The 26,858-nt window shown below is 44.9% G+C and overlaps 1 protein-coding gene across 2 annotated transcripts in view; it reads right to left on the minus strand.

Annotated features, from left to right (window-relative positions):
- Window positions 1-26,858, minus strand: part of TMEM94 (transmembrane protein 94) — a 2,655,014-nt gene that overhangs the window by 2,097,220 nt on the left and 530,936 nt on the right. For both annotated transcript variants that reach the window (XM_044084945.1, XM_044084944.1), the window contains exon 5: window positions 2,729-2,865. In XM_044084945.1, coding sequence (XP_043940880.1) covers window positions 2,729-2,865 — 137 coding nt within the window. The remainder of the gene's footprint in view (window positions 1-2,728; window positions 2,866-26,858) is intronic.

A 26,858-nucleotide genomic window follows, 5' to 3' on the forward strand; every position in this document is an offset into this window, starting at 1 on the left:
AGGCTCTAACACACTCCGCATGACCTCGAATGCACCCCTGTCAGGCAGAGCCAGAGGTCCCCGCTCCGAGGAGCTAAGAACCCCCCTCGGCACCGACAGTGATGGCTTCGAGGTCGATGTCGGAGCCGAACTCACCAGCGCCGAAGCCCTGAGAGGGAGAGGGGGGTCGGACAAGGGTCCGATGCCACTCACCCCCTCGGAGCCGACGAGGGAAGTCCGGCGCCGAGATTCCTCCAAAGAAGAAACGGAGCCGGCAGCGGGCCGAAGACAATTGTCTCGGCTCCGGTAATCACAGTCTCGGTTCCGGCCGACCCGGCTCCGAACTCAAAAGAGTCGAAGGAGGAAGGAGTTGATGGACCGGGGCAGGCACCGACTGATGAGTCGGGCTCTGAAGCATCTGGGCTAGTGCCTCGGACTTAAGTAGTCGACTCACTACCCTCCGAAGGTCATGATCGGACAGCCTCGATGACCTAGAGGAATGAGACCTTTGGCTCCGTTCAGACAGCAGGGGAGATCCTGGAGCCGAATGAACGGAGCCAAGAGATGGTGACCTAGACCTCTTTCTAGTTGTCGGCTCCGAAGGTCTGGTCGGAGCCGACACGGGTACCTCAATAACCTCGGCTCCGGGCCGAGGGAGCCACAGAAACTGTGGACTGAGACTTATCGGCTCCAGCCGGAGCCGATAAAGGCAAAGGTTGAGCAACCTGAGGTCTCGGCTCAGAAGCCAGAGCCGAAGACCTCGATGCCTTAGAGGGCTTCCCTGTTGAAACTGACAGGGAATCCTCTGGCTTCAATAAGCCTCTCAGAATTAACTTGTTTTTTCTTTCCTGCAGGACCCTGGGGCTGAAGCCATGGCACACAGCACAGGAGTCCTGCAGGTGCAAAGGCCCCAGACAATAGACACAAGAAGTGTGAGCGTCTGTCAGAGACATTTTCTGACAGCACGCATCACACTTCTTGAATCCGGAGACCTTTGCTTCTTTAGACATTTCCCTAACTGACAGGTGTACACAAACACACACCCAAACACACAAGTTATACCCTGTCAGGAAAAAATAATAAATTTAGTAGTGATACTAGAATTTAAAGTACAATAAAATTAAAGTAAACTACAAGAAACACAAACACTCCACTAGGGAAGGGAAGGCCTAAGGGCCCAAAGGAAGAACCAAAGGTTCTTTGGTAAAGAAACGGAAAATTTAGGGTCGGAATAAAGTTTTGTAATCTACACTAACTAAGAAGAAATTTAACTTAAAAAGGGGTTAAAAGAGTAACTTTTAGAAGAAAAAGTTAACACTCACCAGGAACCGGTAGAAGCAACCAACCTCGAAGCTGTAGCGGCAAACGAGATCTGAGGTAACTCTCGCCTAGCATTGTGGGATATAAGGGGAGCCTCGAGCCGGTGGAACCAACTCTCGAGCTTTTAGAGTGGCCGAGTCGGAGCCGAGGTCGGCTCCGAACCCATCCAGCAAGAATGAAGGCGAGATAGACAACTTAACATTGAGTGTTTAACATGTACACAGTGATACAATAGGCAGAGACACTGACTTATAGTTACTAAGGAAATGAAATTTCATTTTTATGAGACATAATGTCTGAATTATACTTGCAGCCATTAGTTTAATGTCTGCTAATCACTATGATTCCACTTCAAGTTTTTATGACATTTGCAAACAAGAAGAGTTTAAACAGATTCTAAGTATAGTATACGTAACAAGCCAAGTAATAGCATCGTAAGTTGTAATCACAAACCTGTAGTTAGGTCAGTCAGTTCACTGGTTGATGCCATACCCCCAAGAAAATGAAAAAGGTATTCAAAGCTGAGGGAAAAATGAAAGCTCTTAAACCATTATTTTAGTCACAGCAAACGTCTAGATATTTGTAGCATTGTATGAGTGATATTCAAATTACTTTTTAAAAAAGAACCTCTGTTTCAAAGTGAAACCAGTGTCCGAACATAGCAAAGGGAAGTAAATACACAGTAGCTCTTTGCTATCTTCACAAATTGACCGTCTCTTAAGCAGCTGCAGTTATACAAGAGTGGAGGCTTAAATGCATTTTAAGACTACTTTCACTTCCAGGTAGGGAGCAATCAGCACCTCTATTAAGCCACTAATTGTACCCCCTAATTATTGTACAGGTGTGGGTGCTGAAATGCATTGTAAGACTACATGCACTTCCAGGTAGGGAGCGATCAGTATCTCTATTACGTCACTAATTGTACTCCCTAATTGTTTCACTTGGGGCAGCTACCACTTTGCTGCCTTTGCTACGGCTTTGAGTAAAAATAAAATCCAAATAATCATTGTAGAAGTAAAGCAGTATGCATACATTAGCGTTTATGGTAAATGGGGCGAAACAGCCAGGTAATGGGACATTGGAATGGCTGTAGGGGGACTCTGGTGCCATATTTTTGTTGTCTGTTCTTCAGTTTGCATTTGAAAGTTGGTATCCCACAATTCCATTGGAGTGGGTGGGGCTACGTAATTATGTATGCAAATTAGATGTTAATCAGTGTTCAGATTTGTACCTATTTTTCATGGGCCTTGTCCAGATTTTTGATGTTTCCAGGTTGAGAGGTATGATCATGCGACAAGGACAAAACAAGGACCTGAGCTCAGCAAGTTTAAACCATAACCAAAATTTAATTAAACAGCAAGTTTATGGCAGTTTTAATGAGCAAGACAAATAAATACCACATTCTGCTGCCACTGTCAAGGGAACTCACCATTCAGTTTCTCGACGATGCCTCTTAATCGCCTTATAACCTCACTCCTCCTCAGACTCTCCTGACGCCAAACAAGGAAAAAGTTAAGCAAGAGGAGAAGCAGCAGCGCAAGTGCATTCACTATTTCTCTTCCTTGACTAAATGGGGTGAAAAAAAAGACTCACTTGAACTATACAGATAACCCTGTCAGTCAGATCTAACAATTTGTCATCAGAATATCATAATGGTGGTTTATTAATCACTAAAGATGCACTAAAAAAAATTAACAATTTATAAATGACTCTTGTAGATATGGTTATAATTATCTTTTGATAACTGAGACATATCACAGAGATTTTTTTTTCAGTCAACACCAATAAAATAGCTGACTCAGACAAGGAAAAAACGATGTAGGAATGCATTTTAACTACTTTGTGAAAGTAAGCTAAGCCTTTGTTAATTTACTGTGACAGTTAGGACATCTTACACACAGACCCAATCATTTAAGATTTATATTTCACAGTTCTGGGTTTACTCCAGTCATACAGTTACTGTGGGGGGTTTCATGCTTTTATCATTTCTCCAAACACTCCAGTTTCTCCCCACCTTCAAGAAATTACCAGCTAAACTTATAAACATAATTTAGTACTTGCACTTAAGGCTTGGGCCATAGCTGATAAAGGTTTGCAATGACAGAGTTTAACGTGCACTGTTAAGGAAAGAAGTAATTTTAAAAGTATAGTGATTTCTCTAGAGAATCCCTCCCCAAGGTATGCTTAAAAGTTAGTTAAGTAAAGGTTTCTTGAAAACACAAAACTCACTAAGAAATTAAATAGAACTGAGAACCCTTTACTCAGCCCTCATTAGGCCAGTTATTAAATATAATACCCCCCTTTGACATGTACCTGCCCAGACACATGCAACTGGAACACCCAAAGAGATACCTTACTAAAAGGATACAAAGGCCTAAACAACATGTCTTACAAAGCCCTTTCACTGTACTCTGTTATCCCTAGACTGCTAAGCGGTGGCCTGTGTCTGGCCTACAAGGCATCCTCTGACCCATTACTGATTAACTTGCTGATATGCAGCAAATCCATCGGGATCATAATTACCCTGTCTAGGGATATAAACCTTTTCTGCAACATCAACAAAATGGTTTGGAGGGGCAGGCATATCGCGCAGATGATACTGTTGCTGTGGAACAAACTCTCCCATCTACATGAAACACAGTTCATCCTTGCCCATGTTCAACATCAACCTAGATCTATGGATGGAAAACAGAAAATTTACCCTCGAACTGCCCCAGTAACACATTCATTGCTCGAATTTAATTGAGTTCTGACAGAGTGCTACTGAAACAACTCAAAATATAAATTGATAAGTATATTTTTGGCACTTCTATCCAAAGTTCTACAGTATCCTAATTGCTTTTGCTTGATTGATTTAGATCTATAATATTTGCTAGCTTCTGATCTGTGTTGAAAGTGTTATTTTTCAGAGTTGATTTTTCCCTCACCCTGCCTTCTCTATTGGTGTTTGCTTTTTATACTTGGTGGCTTTGCAATTGCCCGCCCCTACTGTATATTTGATCTGTGACACTCTCCCAGTCTAGTCGCTTTAGCTCATTCTACCTAATACGAAGAGAAAAAAAGATTGTGCACTTTAGTCATCTGCTTACTGTGTTTGTGTTTCTTCCTACTTTATTACTTATTTTGCTCTTGCTGCCTGTTCTTAAAAGTACTTAACAGCATTTATTCTGCTGCATTTATTACTGCTCGTTAGTAGCCGATTAAATTGTAACTGTTATTCTAAACCTTTGGATTATGCTCTTGGGCTATAAACCAGTTGTTTCACATTAGGAAGGTTTGTAGTCTGCACTGTTGGGGCAAGACAGGAAGCTTACATCCATCTGAGTTAGGAGTTGCTGATTGAAAGCTTAGTGTCTATTCTAAAGTGCATTAGTTCTGGTTTAAGCACTTTGGCTTTGGGCCAGTTTTTTTACATTAAGAAGGTGTGGTCTGCACTCTTGTGGGAGGCTGGATTCTGTCCTTCTGAGCTGGGAATTTCTGGTCAAAGGCTTATTGTGCCTGCTTATTTGAACTGTTTCTTTCTGAAATTGGTGCACCTTGTTGCTGCAGCATAGACCAGATTCAGGCCTGCTGAATCTAGCTTTGTTTGTACAACTTGAGCACTGACCCAGGCCATCTTTTTTGGGAGAAGGTTCCCCTGCACTGTAGCAGCAGGAGTGTGCAGTTAGAACTTGTCTGATTGAAGACTGCTGGAGCAGGGCTGAGTTTTGAGCTTTTTTCTGGTTAATTGGGTAACTTGTTTAAATCAGTTGTTCGTTTTCTATTGTTATATATATATATATATATATATATATATATATATATAAGTTGCATTCAATTCATCTGCTTTGACTGTATTTGTGATTCTTCCTACTTTATTACTTGGGACATTGACTACAACTCTGATCTGAGATATATAACAATAAGTATCCTTTTCTGTGCATTTTAAGAGTTTTTTGATTGTATCTGCTTTTTTTCTGGAAAAAAATAATATATATATATATATATATATATATACATATATATACATATATATATATACATATAGATATATATATATATATATATATATATATATATATATATATATATATATATATATATATACATATATATATATATATATATATATATATATATATATATATATATATATATATATATATATATATATATATATATATATATATATATATATATATATATATATATATATACATATATATATATATATATATATATATATATATATATATATATATATATATATATATATATATATATATATATATATATATATATATATATATATATATATATATATATATATATACATATATATATATATATATATACATATATATATATATATACACATATATATATATATATATATACATATACATATATATACTTTGTTTCTTGCCTTTCTAAGCTACTATAGTCCAGTTTTCAGATTAAATGCTGAATTCAGGGCTGTGTTATAAATCTCTGTGTTTGCCCATACCTTACTTGGACAGAAGGAAGTTTCTCTGTTCACCTGTGAGAGGGGAGCTTTTAGCCACCTATCTGACCCCGGAGGAGTGGTTTCAGCCAATAAATTAGTAGTTTATTGGCCATTTTGGGCTAATTTCTATCTCTTTCATTTCCCTTTTATAAATACCACATTTGCCCGGTTTTGCACGCCAGGCAGCGTCGGTTAGCTAGGGTATAACTATTCCCGGCTCCACAAAGTCTCCTCTTCAATTTTTCCCTTGGAACTAGACAACCTTTCAACTTAAGCACTCAAGCCATTCATTTCTCAGCCTGGCACATGCTCCAAACTCATAGCAAGCACTTATAAACCCTAGCACTAGACCCTCCTATACTGTACAGAAGGACAAGGCTCTATATTCAACCTTACCAGCCATTCAGTGAAACAGTTCACTGTACCTATCCAGGCATGTCCAAAGGGCAGTTTCAGGTGTACTCTCCAGTCCATCTGGTGAATCTGGGCATTTTGAGGCAATGTTACAACTGCCTCATGTACACAGATAACCCTCTTCTCCTACCACCAAACACTAATGCATGTGAGAGATGCAATTATACAGCCAAACTGGATGCTAAGCTCTCTCAATCCAAGGCTGAATCAGACAGTCAAGAAGAGAAGGGAAATACTTGCATCGCACCACCAGTCTCACATAGACCCATTAAACCAGCACTGGAAAAAAACACACATATACACGAAAACATACTTGGAGGCTCTAAATAAAAATCTACAAAAGCAACAGAGACCTCCAAAGCATACTAGTAATAAGTGACTCTATAGTCAGGCACACGGACATTCCACTCACTAGGCTGAATAAGGAGAAGGCTACTGTTAGATACCTGTCGGGTGCCATGATCTGCCACATAACACAAGCACTCCGGTCACTCCAGAACAAGTACAAATACGACTATGTCATTGTCCATGTTGGTGTGAATGACCTGAGCCATACCTCCCTGGACTACATGAAAAGAGATATGGAAGAGCTCTCTGATCTTGTAGCCCAGGCCAGTATGACCCTGACCCTGAGTAGCATCCTGCCCTCACCAAGAATGATACCACAGTATAAAGAAAAAATTATCAATTTCAACAATTGGCTAAGTTTCTGGTGTCATTCAATGGGGATCCAGTGTCTGTCTGCCGGGGATAACATGCTTGACAAGCCACGCTGCTTTGCTAGAGACGGCTTGCAACTGTCACCCTTAGGCTTTCGAATACTGGCCAAGGCTCTTGCCACCCCCATAGTGTCTTTTTTAGGCAAGGCTCAAAAGACAAACCCACCACCATAAATAGCAGAAGTAACAAAAAAACTGAAGGTAATGCTACTCAATGCCAGAAGTCTAAACCTCAAAATGCATGCACTTGAGGCACTCCCCAGTATGGAGAAAATCGATATATGTGCAGTAACAGAAACCTGGTTTAAGGCTCCAGAGAGCACCCCAGCACTACCAGGCTACAACTCATACCATACATTTCGGCCACAGAACCAGGACTGACATACAAAAGATGGGGGCGTATCCATATTCATCAAGGATACCCACACCTCCAGGTTAGTAGCACAGCACGATGCTTCAGAGATCATCCACGTGCAACTAACAACGGGCAAAACTGCAATTCAAATTGTAGCTTGGTACAGATCACCCACCATGTCCCAGGACCCCCATTCCACATTTCTGGAAACACTGGGAAATATAAAGGTCTTACCAAACACCCTAATATTGGGTGATTTCAATTACCCAAACATTAATTGGGAGAACTACTCAAGTACTAACTCCCTTGCCTAACATTTCCTAGAATTTCTAAACTCAAATGCCCTGGATCAACTGGTCAACACTCCCACCAGAGGTGACAACATATTGGACCTGGTCATCACCAACATGAGCGACCGGTGCTCCACACCAGAGGTCAACCCCTCGCTGGTTAGATCTGACCATAAACAAATTACTTTGGATATCCACATTCCGCACCCACCCCTGGACAAGGAAACCACTGTGAAAAACTTTTCAAAAGCAAACTTCATGTTACTTACGACCGATGTGGAAAGTTTCAAAGCCCCCATGCTAAAGGATAAAACATTGTCCAATCTGCAAAATCCTGTACTAATGCATTCTATGGGTACCTACAAGAATGCATGGATTGTGCTATCCCAAGCAAAACCAAGACTCACTCCTCCAAGAAAAAGAAACCAGTCTGGTGGACTCCTGCCATAAACAAGCTATACAGTAGGAGGAGGAAACTAGTACAGAAAGGAGTAAAATCCCAAGAAGGGAAGACATTCCTGATCAGTATCAGCAAGAAACTACGATCCCTCATAAAATCATCCAAGGCGAGTTTCGAAAGAAAACTTGCCAAGGACTCAAAAGATAACCACAAGGCATTCTTTAGCTATGTCAAGAATCTAAGTGGCAATGCTCAGATCTGCTCTGAGTTAGTGCAGAATGGTACAAAATACACTGAACCGACCGATATTGCCAACATCCTGGCAGACAGGTTCAGCACAAACTTCACCCCCCTCTCACCCCCAAAAGGGCCCATAACCATGCCAGAAGAATGTAGAACTCCTGAAATCACAGACACTCAGGTAAAAACAGCCCTCTCCAAAGCCAAAAACACAGCATCAATGGGACCGGACAGTGTCCCACGCTGCGTCCTACACGAGCTCAAAGACGAACTAACCCCTCACCTAAACACACTGTTCAAACTCAGCCTCTCCACATGTTACATACCCATAGAGTGGCGCACAGCAACAGTTATTCCGCTCCAGAAAGGTGGAGCCACAAATGACCCCGGGAACTATCACCCTATAAGCCTGACTAGCTTGGTCTGCAAGGCTATGGAGTGCATCACCAAGGAACTCATTAACAGAGACATTGGGAACCTCCAAACACAGGACCATACCCAGTTCGGCTTTGTTAAGGGCAGATCAAGGCTCCTTAACCTGGTGGACGTCTTTGAGACAGTTACCAAGGCTATAGACGAGGGGAAAGGTGGTACACACAGCCTACCTAGACCTCGCAAAGGCCTTTGACACCATTCCCCATTCTGGTATTATAAACAAGCTCACCAGCCTGAACATAAACCCCTACATCACAAGATGGGTTGCCAACTGGCTCACGGACAGAACCCACATGGTAAGAGTTGCAGGAGCTAGGTCTGACTATAAACCAGTTACAAGTGGTGTTCCCCAGGGCTCCGACCTAGGACCCCTCCTGTTCGGCATATACTTCTCAGAGGTACAAGTAAGCACAGGAGGATTATGGCTGACCAAGTTCACAAACGACTGCAAACTAGGGGCTATAATTGACTTTCCGGCTGACACAGACATCCTCCAAAAGAGTCTCACTGAGACGGATACCTGGTGTCAAAATCTTGGCCTCAAGCTAGATGCCAAAAAGTGCATAGTCATCCCCTTTGGAAAAACAAAATACCCACAAACTACTACATAGGTGGTAGTCCCCTAAATACAGAAGACATAAGGGATCTGGGGACCCAAGTAGATAGTAAACTCTCCTTTGATAATCACATTGCCAAAGTGGTTAGAAAATCCTTCTACGTGGCCCACCTTATCACAAAAGGGTTCGCATCCAGATCAAAAGAGGTCATTGTGCCCCTCTACTCATCGCTCGTCAGACCCATCATAGAGTACAATGCCCCATTTGGGATGCATCTTACAAGACACCTGCAACAGCTGGAAAGACCACAGAAGTACCTCACCAAGAGGATCACTGGCCTCACACAGATGCCCTATGCAGCTCGACTGAAGAAACTCCAGCTGTACTTGGTTGCATACCACCTACTCAGAAGTGATCTCTGCCTGACATACAAGGCCATGTCCAACCCAGAACTGATCGATATGCTCCACCTAAAGAAAAGCTTATCCCCATGAGCCACATGTTCTAGGAATCTAAACCTCACCACAACAATAAATAGGACGTGCTGGAGGGAGAGATTCCTGTCACAGAGACTTCCCATGCTTTGGAACAAGATTCCAATCTACATTAGGCAGTGCTCCTCGCTAACACTCTTCAAGAGAAACCTTGACGAGTGGATGGGAAACAGAAAGTTTACCCCGGGGATCACTTCAGTGGCTCTGCTGGACAGAGGCATAGGGAACTAATCTAAGGGGGCGGCGAAAGCCAACACATTCTGGCTAGGCTTATAAATGCCTTCGGTCAGATAGCGTAGTACCTACCTACGAACCTATGCAGCTCCTAAATGCTTTATCCCATGCATGAGTCTCCTCAAATTATCATCTACAGCATAATCCCAGATATCCTCATGAGGGATAATATATAATTACTTGCATGTGATTGGCAAAGGACAGTCTATAATCAAATGGGTTAGGTTATTTTGAGCTCAAAAAGGGAAACTGGCTAGGCGTAAAAAGGCCTGCAAAGGCAGCTAGCCTAACAGTTATACACTGCCAGATTAAGTACAGCTATAAGCACAGATATAATGATACACTAGTGTACCTCCCAAACTAAAGTTTCTATAGTCTATTTCTTAGCCTGTTAGTGGAAAAAAATTAAAAAAAAAAATAACTATCCAGTACAGGAAAACACAACTGCAATGAACCACGTCTTCTCAACCACCACCTCAAACCCAAAAGTAATCTAATTTTACTGTTTAATCACGGAGTCTTTGTTTTCCACAAAATTTTTCAACATCTTAAAAGCATTTCCATGTTGCATAATAAGAAGTTATGTACCTACCATAACGTTCCATGTTAGTTGTCTTCATCTCACCTTCTTTCTTGCTGGATGGGTTCAGAGCCGATCCTCGGCTCCGACTCGGCCTTTTACTAAAGCTCGAGAGCTATTTACCGGCTTGAGGCCTCCCCTTATCCCACAATGCTAGGCGTCAGATATCCAGATCTCGTTGGGAAGAGCTAACACCATGGAAAAAACACACTTGTTCCCACCAAAGGTTTACCTACAGTGCTACAAACAGAGGAGGACATAACCTAAAAAAAGGTCAACCATAGGAAGAAGTCCTCAAAAGGGATTCCTCTCGGTCCTAACCAGGATAGGGGGATGGAGGGTGGGACGCAAGAAAGAAGGCGAGATGAAGACAACTAATATGGAACGTTATGGTAGGTACATAACTTCTTAATGTTAAGTTGTCTATCTCGCCTTTATTCTTGCTGGATGGGACAGCGTCCCTAGCACCTTAGCCCTGGGTGGCTCATCGAAACAGACTCTTGAGCACAGTGGAACCAAAATCAGCTCGACTCCTGGAGGCCATATCCAAACTTGTAATGCGAAATGAAGGTATGAGGAGTGGCCCATGTGGCTGCAGCACAAATAGATTCCATTGGAAGTCTAGCCTGAAAAGCTACCGACGTAGCCAATGCTCTGGTGGAATGAGCTTTTGGTTTTGTAGGGAGTTCTTTATGTCTCAGTTGGTAGATCAAGGTAATAATAGAGGCCAGCCACCTGGACAAGGTTACCTTAGAAACTGGCAGGCCCTGCTTGCCCTCAGCATAGGACAGGAAGAGTTGATCTGATTTTCTTGACTGTTTGGTCCTATCCAAATAAAAACATAATTGCCTGTGAACGTCCAAATAGTGTAACTTTTGTTCAGCTCTGTTTGAATAATTAGGAAGAAAGACAGGAAGATCAATAGCCTGATTGAGATTTGTCTCTGAGGGTATTTTGGGTAAAAAGGAAGGATTAGTCCTGAGTGAAATGCTATCTTTGTGAAAAATAAGATAAGGACGACGAATACAAAGGGCTTGAAGTTCCGATACTCTTCTGGCTGAGGTGATGGCTACTAAGAAGAGAGTCTTCCAGGGGAGTAACTTTAAGGAACAAGAAGCTGCAGGTTCAAAAGGAGGGAGAATCAATGAAGTTAATATCAAGTTCAAATCCCACAGAGGGGGGAGATCTTTAACCGGGGGTCTAAGTAAAATAGTCTCCTTAAGAAAGGCCTTACAAAGTTTGTGGGACATGATACTGGACTCTGATAGGTCAACGTGAAAATTTGCGATAGCAGCCAATTGGACCCTAATGGTGGCAGATGAGGAACCTGCTCGAAAAAGTTCTGCCAAAAAATCTAAAACATTATGGACAGGGGCTGTAAAGGGGTCTATCTTTCTAGCCTCTGCCCAGAAAGAAAAATGTTTCCACTTACTAGCATAAGTCTTCCTAGTAGAAGGTTTGTGCGAAGAAAGTATGATTTCACGCACTGACTGAGAAATATGTGGAAGCCTGGCTAAGGTTGGAAGTGGAGCAACCAAGCTGTGAGGTTGAGAGAGTGAAGGGATTGGTGCAGCCCGCCCGACTGATGGATCAAGAGGTCTGCACTGGATCCAGATTCCAGGGCTGCTCCAGCAGGTGATGATGTAGGAATGGGAACCAAATTTGTCGAGGCCAGTAAGGAGCAATGAGGATCATCCTGGATCCCAAAGCGGTCACTTTCTGAATCAGTTTTGGAATTAAGGGAAAAGGAGGGAATGCATAGAGAAGACCCCGGTGCCAATTGTGAACTACAGCGTCTCTGGATGAATGGCCTGGGAGAGGGAAGAGAGTGAAGAAGTTGCTGCACTTGCTGTTGAGAGGGTTTGCAAAAAGGTCGCAGCAAGGTTGACCCCATCTGCGGAAAATTTTGTCCGCTACTAACTGACTGAGAGACCACTTGTGAGGCATAAGGATTGCTCTGCTTAGCCTGTCCGCTATGACGTTGGACTTCCCGGGGATGTGCGCTGCTATCAGAAACCGTTGAGAGGAGATCGCCCACTGCCAGAGTCTGAGTGCTTCTCGACATAAGGGATAGGACCTGGTTCCGCCCTGCTTGTTGATGTACCACACTACCGACATACTGTCCGTCTGAACTGCAATAGTCCCAGTAGGTAGAGAGTCCTGAAGAACTTGCAACGCTAAAAATACCGCTCTCATCTCCAAGACGTTTATGTGCAGATGGTACTCTAGGGGTTGCCAAGTGCCCTGGACAGTCCTGCCCTGAAAATGCCCCCCCCCCCACCTGATCAGGGAGGCATCCGTTGTCACCGTGGCAACTAGAGGAGGAAGGACAAACGGTCTGCCCTGAAAAACCTGAGGGGAGACCATCCACCAAGAAAGGTGGTCTTTGCATGATTGGGTGATTATTATGTCGTGAGACATCGGAAGCTGTTGAAAAGACCATTGGGTGAAAAGCATCCATTGAAGAATCCACATGTGAAAACGAGCCAGGGGAAGTAATGTGATTGCTGCTGCCATGAGACCCAAGGTTTTCAGTACAAATCTGGCCTGAATTCTCTTGCACCGTAGTAACGTTTGAACATGTCGGCAAATGTCTAATACTCTTTCTAATGGAAGTTTTGCCGACAGTTGTTTTGTATTTAATATAGCGCCTATAAAGGTTATAGACTGACAAGGCAACAACGCAGACTTTTCAAAGTTTATAGAGATATCTAGCTCGGAGCAAGTTTGGATGGTATAATCCCTGGCTCGGATTAGCTGATGCCTGGTGGAAGCAGTTAGGATACCAGTCGTCTAGATATGGAAACAGCTGGAATCCTCGCCGTCTCAGGTGAGCCGTAACCACTGCCATGCATTTGGTGAACACCCTGGGGGCTGTGGTGAGACCAAAGGGCAGGGCTCTGAATTGATAGTGACTGGCTCCCAGCCGGAAGCGGAGAAACCTCCTGGAGCGTCTGTTCATTCTGATATGGTAGTAAGCATACTGAAGGTCTATGGAGCACATCCAAATGTCCGGACCCAAAAAGGGTAGAATGGACTGAAGCGTGACCAACCGGAACTTCATTCTTTGAACAGATTTGTTTAACCTGCTGAGATCAAAAATGGGTCTCCAGTCCCCTGTTTTCTTTGGTACCAAAAAGAACTTGGAGTAAATCCCAGATCCTTGCTAGTCTGCTGGGACTGGCTGGATGGCTCTTTTTTTTCTAGCAGTTTTGAAATTTCTAGTACTGCTTGTTCCCTTAGACTGGGTGGAACATCTGGAAGGGACCTGTTTGTTTGCACGGGGGTGTGGACAAAGGGGATTTTGTAACCCACGGATATGATAGACTGTACCCATTTGTCTTGTGTGAGGAGTTGCCAGGCTTCTGGGTACAGTGACAATCTTCCCCCGACTGCCTCCGAGAGTGGACAGTCGGGCAGCCCCTCAGGGGTGCTGAAAGGGTTTGTCAGAGAATGATTCCCTGCTACCCTGATTTTGCGGACCCTCTCTGCCCCTCGGGCGGCGTCTGTTGTTGTTCCCTCCTCTGCCCCTGGAGGGAAACTCGCCATGTGCGTCAGGCACGACTCCTTGGGGTTTGCGAAACCACATTTTTCCACTCTTCTGACCTTTAGGGTATGGTCTAGAGGGAGTAGAAAAACGGACTCCCACAGCAGAGAGAGTCTTGCCTTCCTGCTCACACCTGGTAAGGGTATCCTTCACCTGTGGTCCAAACAAAGCCGAACCATCGAAGGGGGTATTGGTGAAGGATGCCTTAAAGGGGTCAGCAAAGTTACATAACCGCATCCAGGCATGTCTTCTCGAAGCCACGCCTGTGCCTGAGGCTCTACTCGCCCCATCGGCTGCATAAGAAATGAGCCGCATGGAGCAGTTGACTATAGAATTAAGGGTCGCCAGCTGGGAGTTGATCTTTTCCTGAGACCCCACAGCAGATGGATCCTGAAGGGTATCACCCAGTTCCTTAAGGAGATCTCTTTGAAGGCGGGTGAAATGGCACAGATAGTTCAGTGACCGCATGGAAAAGGTCGCTGAAGAAAACATCCACTTTCCGTACCTGTCCATTGTCCTAGATTCTTTATTAGGTGGATGGACAGGCACTGAAGGGTCAGCCAACTCCTCCTTAGTGGCTGCTGCAACCACCATGGCATCAACAGGGACACCCTTTGTAAGAAACTGTTTGCCGGACGGGGCTGTAATGAATTTTGTGGGCCTGCAGGGAGTTGGTTCCACTGTGTCCGGGGCCGTCCACGCCTTCCGAGCCACTACTTCCATGAGCGGGTCGAAAGGCGGAGACACTCAGGAGGTAGAAGGGTGAGAACCAAACGTGTCCAGATACACCAACTCGTCCTCGGAAGGGTTAAGGGCAGTCCAGTTCCCCCTCTGCTTAAGGATCTCAAGGATGTCTGAGAAGGAGACATCCTCAGAGGGGGACCTTGGGGACCCTTCCGAATCCTCCAAGTCTGTGTCAGAGGTGACTGACTCGGGGGAGTCAACATGCTTCCTCTTACATTTTCTCTTCCGAGGGGGCTCCTCTGAGTGATCAGGGGAGGCCTCGGAAGAGGAAGATACACCCAATGGGGCTACCTGGAGCGCTTGCTCTCCACGCTTGGGGTCAGGAGGGTGGACAGAGACCGACGCAGGCACCATGGAGGGTGGAGCCGAAGGGGTCGATCGTGGAGCCAACACCGGAGTCAGCACGCTCCTCATGACCTCAAAGGCGCCCCTATCAGGCAGAGAAGAGGGTCCCAGCTCAGAAGAGACGTGAACCTCTTCCAGCACCGAGAGGGATGGCTCCGAGGCCGATGTCAGGGCCGAGCTCACCTGCTCCGAGGCCCCGAGAGGGAGAACGGGGTCGGACAAAAGTCCAATGCCACTCACCCCCTCGGAGCAGACGAGGGAGTCTCGGCACCTGGATTCCTCCAATGACGGAACCAATGAAGAGATCGGAACTGACGAGGGAGCCAAAAGGTTTGGTATCGGCTCCGACGTTCCGACGATTCGAGCCCCAACAAGCTCCGGCTCTGAACACGGTGGTAGAGTCGGAGGAGGAACTGTTGAAGAAACAGGGATAGCCACGGTCTGTTGAGAAGGGCTAGTCAACATTTTGGCCAGTGCCTGCGACTTTAGGAGCCTACTGACCACCCTCTCTAAGTCATGATCAGATAGCCTGGAGGACCGAGAGGAATGGGATCTATGGCTCCACTCCGATTGTAGTAATGGGGACCTGGGAGCCGAGCAAACGGACTCTAAAGAGGGGGACCTCGAACGCTTCCGGTTCAGAGAAGGCTCCGATAGCAAAGTCGGAGCCGACTGAGGTCTCGAAGTGTCGGTTCCGGCCGGAACCGACGAGGAGGCAGAAGCTCCGCTCGGCATCGGCTCAGAACAGGGAGCCCACAGTTTGGCGGGCTTTAAGGATTTCCCCAACGAAGGCTTGGCCGGGGATCCTTCTGGCTTTAACAAGCCCCTCAAAATGAGCTTATTCCTACGCTCCTGCAGGACTCTCGGACTGAAGGCATGACAGACCGAACAAGAGTCCTGCAGGTGTAGGGGGGCCCAAGCAATAAACACAAGAAGTGTGACTGTCTGTCAGAAACATCTTCTGACAGCACGAGTCACACTTCTTGAAACCTTGGTATCTTTAGACATGATAAAAGAGATACCAAGGGAAGTTTAACTAGTGCTTAAAACACTATACACAGACACACACGCACTAGTACTAACAGTACAATACCACTATAACTACAACAGTTATCACTAACAAAAACTTAACATCAAAAATTATCCATATATATATATATATATATATATATATATATATATATATATATATATGTGTATATAATACAATATAAACTATAGAGACAGGCCTAACCACTACCCCAAAGGGTAGGGAGGGGGGGAAGGGAAGAAAACTCTGTAACAGAAAAAGGAGATCCTAAGTGGGGTCTAAAGGGGTTACACAATCTAATAAAACTAATAGAGAAGAATATCTAAATATAACAACACTGACAGTAAAACAGCAGTAAAAGAATTATATGACCTGGAGCCGGTAAAAAACGCAACCTCGTAGCTGAAGCGGCAAACGAGATCTGGGTATCTGACGCCTAGCACTGTGGGATAAGGGGAGGCCTCGAGTCGGTAAATAGCTCTCGAGCTTTAGTAAAAGGCCAAGTCGGAGCCGAGGATCGGCTCCGAACCCATCCAGCAAGAATGAAGGCGAGATAGACAACTTAACATCTCAATTTCTTCTTAAACTATACAGTGCAATAATCTCAACATATTGTTATGCATATTTTCAGTGGAGACATTTTTTACAGGAAAAGTCAATATTGGTACTGAAAAAAAATGTGTTTTTTTTTTTTATTGCATCTTCGTTCTTATAAAAAGTACAGTTGTGTACACTTACCATAAATGTAGATGTTTGAGTGTATTCACTGTTGCAGTCATCACATTTGGGTTATCTGCTTGCAGTAGCCCTCAGTCGGCCTGATTATAAAAGTCTTGGTTCCTGCATCGGCTGCTGTCTCATCTTCTGTGATGTCAGGTAGTCAGGTGTATAAAGCATGCAGCCGACGCCATTACCTCAGTTTTTCTTGCACCAGATCTCAGGTGCCCCCCTAATGGGAAGCACACGGACATTTAACAGGTAAGAGTTTTAATTTCGCTAATCATGCCTACCATGTTTTAGTAAGTGTGGCAGTGTTATGCATGTGTGGTAGACATGATTAGCGAAATGTAAACCTCTTACCTGTTAAATGTCCATGTTTGCGGTTACGATTATTTCATGTGTCGGTGGAGTTGATGTCGATCTTCCGACTTGTCGATGTACTGACATGAACCCATATATATATATATATATATATATATATATATATATATATATATATATATATATATATATATATGTATAGACACATACAAGGTTACACCTCTAACAAAAAAGCAAATACACCAAAAAGCTTTTAAGCACAGTAAAGAAGAGTAAAGGTATAGCCAAAAAAAGTCAGGTGGCTGGAGGGAGGGTAACCAGGACTGCAACAGTGAATACACTCGAACATCTACATTTATGGTAAGTGTACACAACTGTACTATGTTTTTCATGTTTCACTGTTGCAGTCATCACATTTGGGTAGATTCCCAAAGCTAAGGATGGGAGGAGGCGTTAAGATAGCATTAGGACCAGCTATAAGGCCCTGCAAGACTGCAGTGGCAAAGCCAGCTCTGGATTTAGAGAAAATTGGTAAATGGTAATGCTTGGTGAAAGTATGTACAGAACTCCAGGTAGCAGCTTCTAGGGATGTTCCTGGTAGGTACACCTCTGAGAAAGGCTGTAGAGGTAGATGCAGCCCTGGTTGAATGGGGTCTAATCCCCTGTGGGATAGGTTTTCCATGGTGCTTATAGCAAAAATTAATGCAATGGTCTATCCATTTAGAAATGGTTTGCTTTAAAATAGCCTTCCCCTCTGCCCCTGCAGCAAATGTCACCAATAGTTGTTCAGATTTCCTTTGAGGTTTAGTCCTGTCCAAGTAAAATCTAAGTTGTCTGTGCGCACTAAGGAGTGCAGGATCCTTTCCCCTTTGTTCTGTGGATTAGAAAAGAAGGTTGGCAAATGAATGGACTGATTAAGAGCCACACTGCATACCACCTTAGGTATGGAGGAGGGATTGGTCTTGAGGAACACCCTGTCCACATGAAAGATGATGAAAGGCTCCACAGCCATAAGGGCCTGTAGTTCAGACACCCTTCTTGCTGAAGTAATTGCTAAAAGGAAGGCTGTTTTCCAAGAAAGAAATTTTAACACTGCATTTGCAGCTGGCTCAAAAGGTGAAAGAGTGAGTTTTTCCAATACAAAGTTAAGATCCCAGGCTGGAGTTGGGGCTTCCTGGGTGGTTGTAAGTTTTTGGCCCCTCTTGAGCAGTGGATGAGAGAAAAGGGATGGTTCTGTGTTGTAATGAGCTGAAATGGCTGAGGCATGAATTCTAATGGAGGAAAAAGAAAGGCCCTTGTGAAGCATCTCAGTTAAGTACTGAAGAATCTGAGGTAAACTGGGTGCTGCTGTGCCCATCCCTTGAGTTTGGTTCCAGGCACAGAATCTTTTCCATTTTTCAGCATAAGATTTTCTAGTACTAGGCCTCCTTGCCTCCAAAATGACATCCTACACTCTTTTACTGAGGGATGGTAATGGAGAGATTAGGAAATTAGCCAGGCTGCCAGGGTCAGGGTTTGAAGCTGAGGGTGTAGAATCTGGCTCTTCTGCTGTGACAGCAGGGTAGGGGTCTAAGGCAGATATCATGGAGCCAGCAGTGACAAACTGCACAAGAGGGGGTACCAGTGTTGGTGTGGCCGGTCTGGTGTAATCAGTATCGTCCTTGGTTTGTCCTGTTTGATCTTTAGTAGTACTTTGAAGAGAACAGGCAGAGGAGGAAAGGCATAAACTGATAGATTGTTCCAGCTGAAAGACAGAGCATCTACTTTCCCAGCTTGTTTGTGGAGAGTCCTTGTGTAGAATTTGTCCAATTGGTAGTTCTGGGGGGGACGCAAACAGATCTATATCTTGGCTCCCCCATTTGTTTACCAACATGTTGAAAATCTTTGGTTCCAGTTTCCACTCGTGTGGGTCCATGAGATTTCTGCTTAGTTCGTCTGCCAGTGTATTTAGTTTTCCTGGCAGGAATTGAGCCTGTAGATGCACTTGCACTTGATAGCTCAAGGCTGTGTTCCACAGAGCCATGGCTAGTCTGCAGACGGGGTAGGAGTGGGTACCCCCTGCTTGTTTATGTACCACATAACAGTGATGTTGTTCGTCCTTACCATTAAATGTCCTGGAAGAATGAGGTCCTTGAAGGCTGTCAGAGCATTCTGTACAGCTAACATTTCTTTTTGATTGATATGCAGGTGCATTTGACTTGGGTTCCATTTGCCTTGAATGCACTTCCCTGCCAGGTGAGCCCCCCATGCATAGTCTGATGTGTCTGTTGTTAGGGTTTGGGCAGCAGGGGGTAGAGTGAATGGTAGTCCCTTGTTTAGGTGGCAGGCCTCTGCCCACCAAAGGAACTCTCTGTAGGCAAGGTATGATACGGATTAAGAAGTTATGTACCTACCATAACGTTCCATGTTAGTTGTCTTCATCTCGCCTTCTTTCTTGCTGTTTGGGATCGGATCCGATCCTCGACTCAGACTCGGCCATCTTCAATAGCTCGAGAGCTGTTTACTGGCTCGAGGCTACCCCTTATCCCATAATGCCTAGCAATAGCTACCCAGATCTCGTTTGAAATAGCTAAACCAGACATAAGAGAAAAAAACAGTTATCAAAAACTGGTTGTTCCCAGCATTCTAATATCTAGAATATCTTAGTCAGACCTGGCCATAATAATAATAATAATAATAAAAGAATACTCAGCCAGTAAAAAAAGGAACTCCTCTCAATCCACTAGGATAGAGGGAGGGACGCAGGAAAGAAGGCAAGATGAAGACAACTAACATGGAACGTTATGGTAGGTACATAACTTCTTAATGTTAAGCTGTCTATCTCGCCTTCATTCTTGCTGTTTGGGACAGCATCCCTAGCACCTAGCACCTAACACCCTGGGTGGCTCAGTGGAACAGACTCTTCAGAACATTGGAACCAAAGTCAGCTCTGCTCCGGGAGACCATATCCACCTTGCAATGAGAGATAAAGGTATGAGGGTTTGCCCATGTGGCAGCTGCATAGATGAAATCCATGGGCAACCTAGACTGAAAGACTACGGAGGTGGCCAACGCCCTAGTAGAATGACCTTTCAGTTTAGTTGGTAACTCTTTGCTCCTTAACTGATAAATAAAAGTAATAGTGTGGGACAACCATCTGGATAAGGTCACCTTGGAAACTGGGAGACCTTGTTTGTTTAAGGCATAAGAAAGGAATAAATTGGTCTGACTTTCTTATTTCTTTAGTTCTGTGCAGGTAAAAACGCAATTGTCTATGAACGTCCACTTGGTGAAGTTTGCACTCTGCCTTGTTGCAATGATTTGGGAAGAACACAATTATTTTCAGAGCAGACTTTAGGAAGAAACGAAGGATTAGTCTTCAGAGCAACTCTGTCCTTGTGAAACACCAGGTAGGGAGGATGAACACATACTGCCTGGAGTTCTGAGACATGCCTAGCTGAAGTGATAGCTAGCAGAAAAGAGTGTCTTCCAAGATAAAAACTTGGAGCAGGAAGCTGCTGGTCCAAAAGGGGGCAGAATTAAAGAAGTTAGGACTAAATTAAGGTCCCAAGGAGGAGGGGGATCTCTCACTGGAGGTCTAAGAAGAGATGCTGCTCTAAAAAAGCTTTACAGAGCTTATGAGACATAATGTTAGCATTTGACAAACCAATATGAAAATTAGAAATGGCCGCTAAATGTACCCTAATCGTAGTGGAAGCGGCCTCAGAGTGAAACAGTTGTGCCAGGAATTCCAGAATTTTGTGGATTGGGGCTGAGAAGGGATCCACATTCCTAGACTCTGCCCAACAAGAAAAACGTTTCCATTTGCTAGCATAAGTTTTTCTCGTTGTAGACTTATGAGAGGAGACGATAATCTCACGGACTGCTGGGGAAATGCTGGAAAGCCTGGCTAAGGTTGGAAGTGGCGCAACCAAGCTGTGAGCTGGAGAGTTTGGAGGGATTGATGCAACCCGCCTGATTGATGAATCAGATCATCTGGAATTGGGTCCAGAATCCAGGGTTGATCGAGAAGGTAATGGTGCAGGAACGGGAACCATATCTGTCGAGGCCAGTAGGGGGCAATGAGGATCATTTTGCAACCCAAAGATTTTGCTTTCTGTATGAGTTTCGGTATCAGGGGAAATGGAGGAAAAGCATAAAGAAGTCCCTGAAGCCAATCGTGGACTAGAGAGTCTCTGGGTATGTGACCTGGAAGTGGAAGAAGGGAGAAGTAGTTGCTGCATTTGCTGCTGAAGGGGGTTGCAAAAAGATTGCAGCAATGCTGTCCCCATTTGCGAAAAATAAGATCCGCAACTTCCTGATTCAGAGACCACTCGTGAGGCATGAGGATAGCTCTGCTGAGCCTGTCCGCTATGACGCTGGATCTCCCAGGGATGTGCGTCGCAATCAGAAAACATTGGGAGGAAATCATCCACTGCCAAAGTCTGAGTGCTTCTCGACACACGGGGTAGGATCTGGTCCCGCCCTGCTTGTTGATGTACCACACCACTGACAGGTTGTCTGCTTGGATTGCAATGGTTCCAGAAGGAAGAGAGTCTTGAAGAGCTTGCAACGCTAGGAGCACGGCTCTCATTTCTAGGACATTTATATGCAGATGGTACTCGTGAGGTTGCCAAGTGCCTTGGACTGTCCTGCCCCAATAATGCCCCCCCCCCCCAATCAGGGAGGCGTCTGTCGTCACTGTGGCTACCAGAGGGGGTTGTATGAAAGGTCTTCCCTGAGTAACTAATGGAGAGACCATCCACCAGGAAAGGTGTCTTTTGCATGCCTCCATGATAAGAATCATGTGAGACATGGGTAGCTCCTGGAAGGACCACTGTGTGACAAGGAGCCACTGAAGAATTCTCATGTGGAAGCGCGCTAGTGGGATTAGAAGAATGGCCACTGCCATGGAGCCCAGAGTTTGAAGGACATACCTGACTTGGATCCTTCTGCTCTGCATTAGAATTTGCACTTATTGGCGAATTGTGGACACTCTTTCTAGTGGTAACCTTGCGAACATATCCCTTGTGTTTAAGTCTGCTCCTATGTAAGTGATAGATTGACAGGGCAACAAGGCAGATTTTTCTAAATTTATTGTAATACCTAGCTGGGTGCAGGATGTGACTGTATAATCCTGTGCTTGTAGGAGTTGATGCCTGGTGGTAGCAGTGAGGAGCCAGTCATCTAGATATGGAAACACCTGGAATCCTTGACGTCTCAGGTGAGCCGTGACCACTGCCATACACTTGGTGAACACCCTGGGGGCTGTGGTGAGACCAAAGGGCAGAGCTCTGAACTGGTAATGACTGGCCCACCTGAAAGCGAAGAAATTGCCTGGAGCGTCTGTCCATCTTGATATGGTAGTACGCGTCCTTAAGATCTATAGAGCACATCTAATTGTCCTGACCCAGAAAGGGAAGAATGGACTGTAGCGTGACCATCCGAAACTCTGTTCTTTGTACAGACTTGTTTAGTCTGCTGAGATCCAGAATCAGTCTCCAGTCCCCTGTCTTTTTTGGTACCAAAAAGAACCTTGAGTAAGTTCCGGATCCGTGCTGGTCTGCGGGGATTTCCTGGATGGCTCTTTTTTCTAGCAGTTTTGAAACGTCTACTACTGCTTGCTCATTCAGATTGGGTGGCAGATCTGGAAGGATTTTCTTTGATTGTAAGGGGGGATTGATGGAAGGGAATTTTGTAACCTCCGGATATAATGGACCGTACCCATCTGTCTTTTGTTAAATTTAGCCAGGCTTTTGGGTACAGAGAAAGTCTTCCCCCGACTGCCTCCAGAGGTGAGCAGCCGGGCAACCCTTCAGGGATGCTGGAAGTGCTTATCAGAGAAAGATTCTCTGTATTCCTGGTTCTGCGGACCACCTCTGCCACGATGGTGGTGTCTATTATTGTTTCCCCCTCTGCCTCTGAAGGAAAAATCACATGCGTCAGGCAAGGCTCCCTGAGATTTATGGAACCACATTTTCCCACTCTTCTGACCCTTGGGGAAAGGTCTAGCGGGAGTGGAAAAATGGACTCCCACGGCAGAGAGATTCTTGCCTTCTTGCTCACACCTAGTCAACATGTCTTTCACCTGTGGCCCAAAGAGAAAGGAGCCATCAAAGGGGGTATTGGTGAAGGATGCTCGAAAGGGTTCTGCAAAGTGACACAGCCGCATCCACGCAAGTCTCCTAAGGGCTACACCCGTGCCCGTGGCTCTACTCGCTCCATCGGCTGCATAGGAAATGAGCCTCATGGAGGAGTTAACTATAGAATTAAGTGTCGCTAGCTGGAAAGCTACTTTGGCTTGTGCTCCCTCAGCTGTTGGATCTTGAAGGGTATCTCCAAGCTCTTTAAGGAGATCCCTTTGAAGTCGAGTAAAATGACACAGATAGTTCAGTGACCTCATGGAGAAGGTCGCTGAAGCAAACATTCACTTTCCTTACCAGTCCATCGTCCTAGACTCCTTGTTAGGGGGATGAACAGATGAAGAGGTCTCTGCTAGCTCTTTTTTGGTAGCAGCTACCACCATGGCATCAACCGGCACACCCTTAGAAAGGAATTGCTTATCCTGGGGGGCTGTAATAAATTTACTAGGTCTCCTCGGAGTTGGTTCCACTGTGTCCGGAGCTGACCAAGCCTTACGAGCCACTACAGACATAAGTGGGTCGAAAGGCAGAGAAACCCAGGAGGTGGAAGGTCGGGAACCGAAAGCATCCAGGAATACAGACTCATCTTTGGTAGGGGCTAGGGGATTCTAGTTCCCCCTCTGCCTAAGGACTTCCAGGATGTCCAAAAAGGAAACCTCTTCAGAGGGGGATCTCGGGGACCCTTCCAATTCATCTAAGTCTGTATAAGAAGTGACAGACTCAGGGGAGTCAATGTGCTTCCTCTTGCACTTCCTCTTCCAAGGGGGCTCCTCTGAATGATCAGCGGAGGCCTAGGAAGAAGAGGAAACACCCAAAGGGGTGTCCTGGAGCCTTGGTTCCCCACGCTTGGAGTCTGGAGGAGGAGCAGAGGTTGGCACAGGCACTACGGTGGAGCTGGTGGGGCCTGTAGAGGAGCTGATTCGGGGGACAGCACACTCCGCATGACATCAAAAGCATCCCTGTCTCAAGGCAGAGAAAGCTCCGGTTCTGAAGAAATAGGAATCTTTCTCAGTGCCGAGGGGACGGCTCTGAGGCCGATGTTGGAGCCGAGCTTACCTGCGTCGATGCTCCGAGAGGGAGAACGGGGTCGGACAAGGGTCCAATGCCACTCGCCTCCTCGGAGCCGACGAGGGAGCCTTGACATCCAGATCCCTCAATGGGAGGTACCATTGAGGTAATCAGAGCCGACGTCGGAACCGAAGGGGATATGGTTATCGGAGCCGATGGTTCCACTACTCGAACCCCAACAAACTCCAGCTCTGAACTCATAGGAGTCGGAGGAGGAACATCAAGTGAAGTGGACGGAGCAGATACCTGTTGAGGCAGGCTGGACAATAATTTAGTTAGTGCCTGCGACTTTAGCAACCTACAGACTACTCTCTCCAGATCGTGATCCGACAGCCTAGAGGATCGAGATTAGTGAGAAGATCGGTGGCTACGCTCATTTTGAAGTAATGGACTGAGGAGCCGAATGCACTTACTCTAAGGAAGGGGACCTCAGCCTCATGTGGCTCCGCGACGGCTCCGAAGCATCCGATGGAGCCGATGGGTAAGCTGTCTTGCCAGTGCCAGCCGGAACCGACTTAGAAGGTAAATCCTGCACAGGAGTCGGCTCCGAGGATAGAGCCGATGGCTTATCGGATTTTGGGGATTTCATTGGCTGTGAATCCTTTGCCGGTGAATCTTGGGGTTTTAACAGACCCCTAAGAATCAGTTTGTTCTTACGCTCCTGCAGGACTCTTGGACTAAAGGCATGGCAAATAGAACAAGGGTCCTGCAGGTGAACAGCACCCAAACAGTAGATGCAGCTAGTGTGCCCATCTGTCAGAGACATCTTCTGACAGCATGAGTCACACTTCTTGAATCCAGAAAACTTAGCTTCCTTAGACATGACTGTACCAAAAAAAGGGAAGACTAAGTAAGTAGATACAGACAAAAAATAGTACTACACTAGACAAAACATACCAGTACTATCTAAAACTGTAAAGGAAATCTAAGATATAATAAATATATATATATATATATATATATATATATATATATATATATATTTTTTTTTTTACAATAAGGGGAAAAATAGAAGTAGGAAAGCCTCTAAGTTAAACGGCTAACCTAAGGATGGGGGAGGGGTGGAGAACTCTCTAACTTAAACGAGTTCTATCAAAAAAAAAAAAAAAAAAAAAAAAAAGGTAGAGACTATAGAAAATATAACTACAACATGTATAATTAACTCTAAAAAAAGAAAGGATACTAGAAGTTTAAATTCTAAGTTTACACAAAAAAGTTACGAGCCTGAGCCAGAAATACGACACCCATGCAGCTGAAGCGGCAAACGAAATCTGGGTAGCTATCGCTAGGCATTATGGGATAAGGGGTAGCCTCGAGCCAGTAAACAGCTATTGAAGATGGCCGAGTTGGAGCCAAGGATCGGCTCCGATCCCAAACAGCAAGAATGAAGGCGAGATAAACAACTTAACATCATTGTTTCTAGATCCTGAGAATGTTGACACCATAGGCTTTTTAGGTGCCATTGTAGTTTCCTCATATGCACTCTTGCATATGGAATTAGTAGAATGCAGGAGGCCATGAACCCCAAGGCTTGCAGAATTTGCCTTGCAGATAAAGTACAGTTTTGTACCTACCATAAATGTAGATGTCCGATAGGCATGCATCTGCAGTCCTTACAAATGGGTTGTCCTGTCGTCAGGCAGCCCTTCGGTCGGCCGGATTCCAAAGTCTGGGTCTGGCCTCGGCTGGTGTCGCACTTCACCCGATGTCATAGCTGCAGTTCTTCGGGTATAAAGGCATCAGCATACGCCATTTTCCTCTGTTTCTTGCCCCAGATGCCAGGTGCCCTCTAGGAAGGCTAAATTTGGATAAATGTAAATGGTTCCAAATAGTAGAGAACAAACAAAAAATAAGCATGTATGTACATATATACAAACAAATACACCATAATAGATTCCCCCAGCTAGCTACAAGATGGGCAAATACCCTAGGAGTACCACAGAGGGGAAGGAGGGTGGGTAATCCTGACTGCAGATGCATGCCTATCGGACATCTACATTTATGGTAGGTACAAAACTGTACTATGTCCTTCAAGGATGCATCTGCAGTCCTTACAAATGGGTAGAATACCATAGCCAAACTGGGGGAGGAGGAGAAATAAGATTATGGTGTAGTTAAGATCCCTTGCAAAACAGCAGTGGCAAAACCTGCTCGGGATCTGGAGTATAAAGGTAGATTATAATGCTTGGCAAATGTATGCACGGAGCTCCAAGTAGCAGCCTCTAAAATGTCTTTGGTAGCCACTCCTCGTAGAAAAGCTGTGGTAGTGGCTGTAGACCTTGTAGAGTGAGGCCTGATGTTTTCTGGAGTTTTCTTCCCATGGTAGGAGTAACAAAATCTAATGCAATTTCCTATCCACTTAGAGATTGTCTGTTTTGAAATTGCTTTTCCTTCCATTCCTGTTGCATATGCTACCAGTAGTTGGTCAGTTTTTCTATTGCCCTTGGTCCTGTCCAGG

Source organism: Protopterus annectens, chromosome 10.part0 (genome assembly GCF_019279795.1).
Source record: "Protopterus annectens isolate FY-2018-M chromosome 10.part0, PAN1.0, whole genome shotgun sequence".
Taxonomy (NCBI): Eukaryota; Metazoa; Chordata; order Ceratodontiformes; family Protopteridae; genus Protopterus; species Protopterus annectens.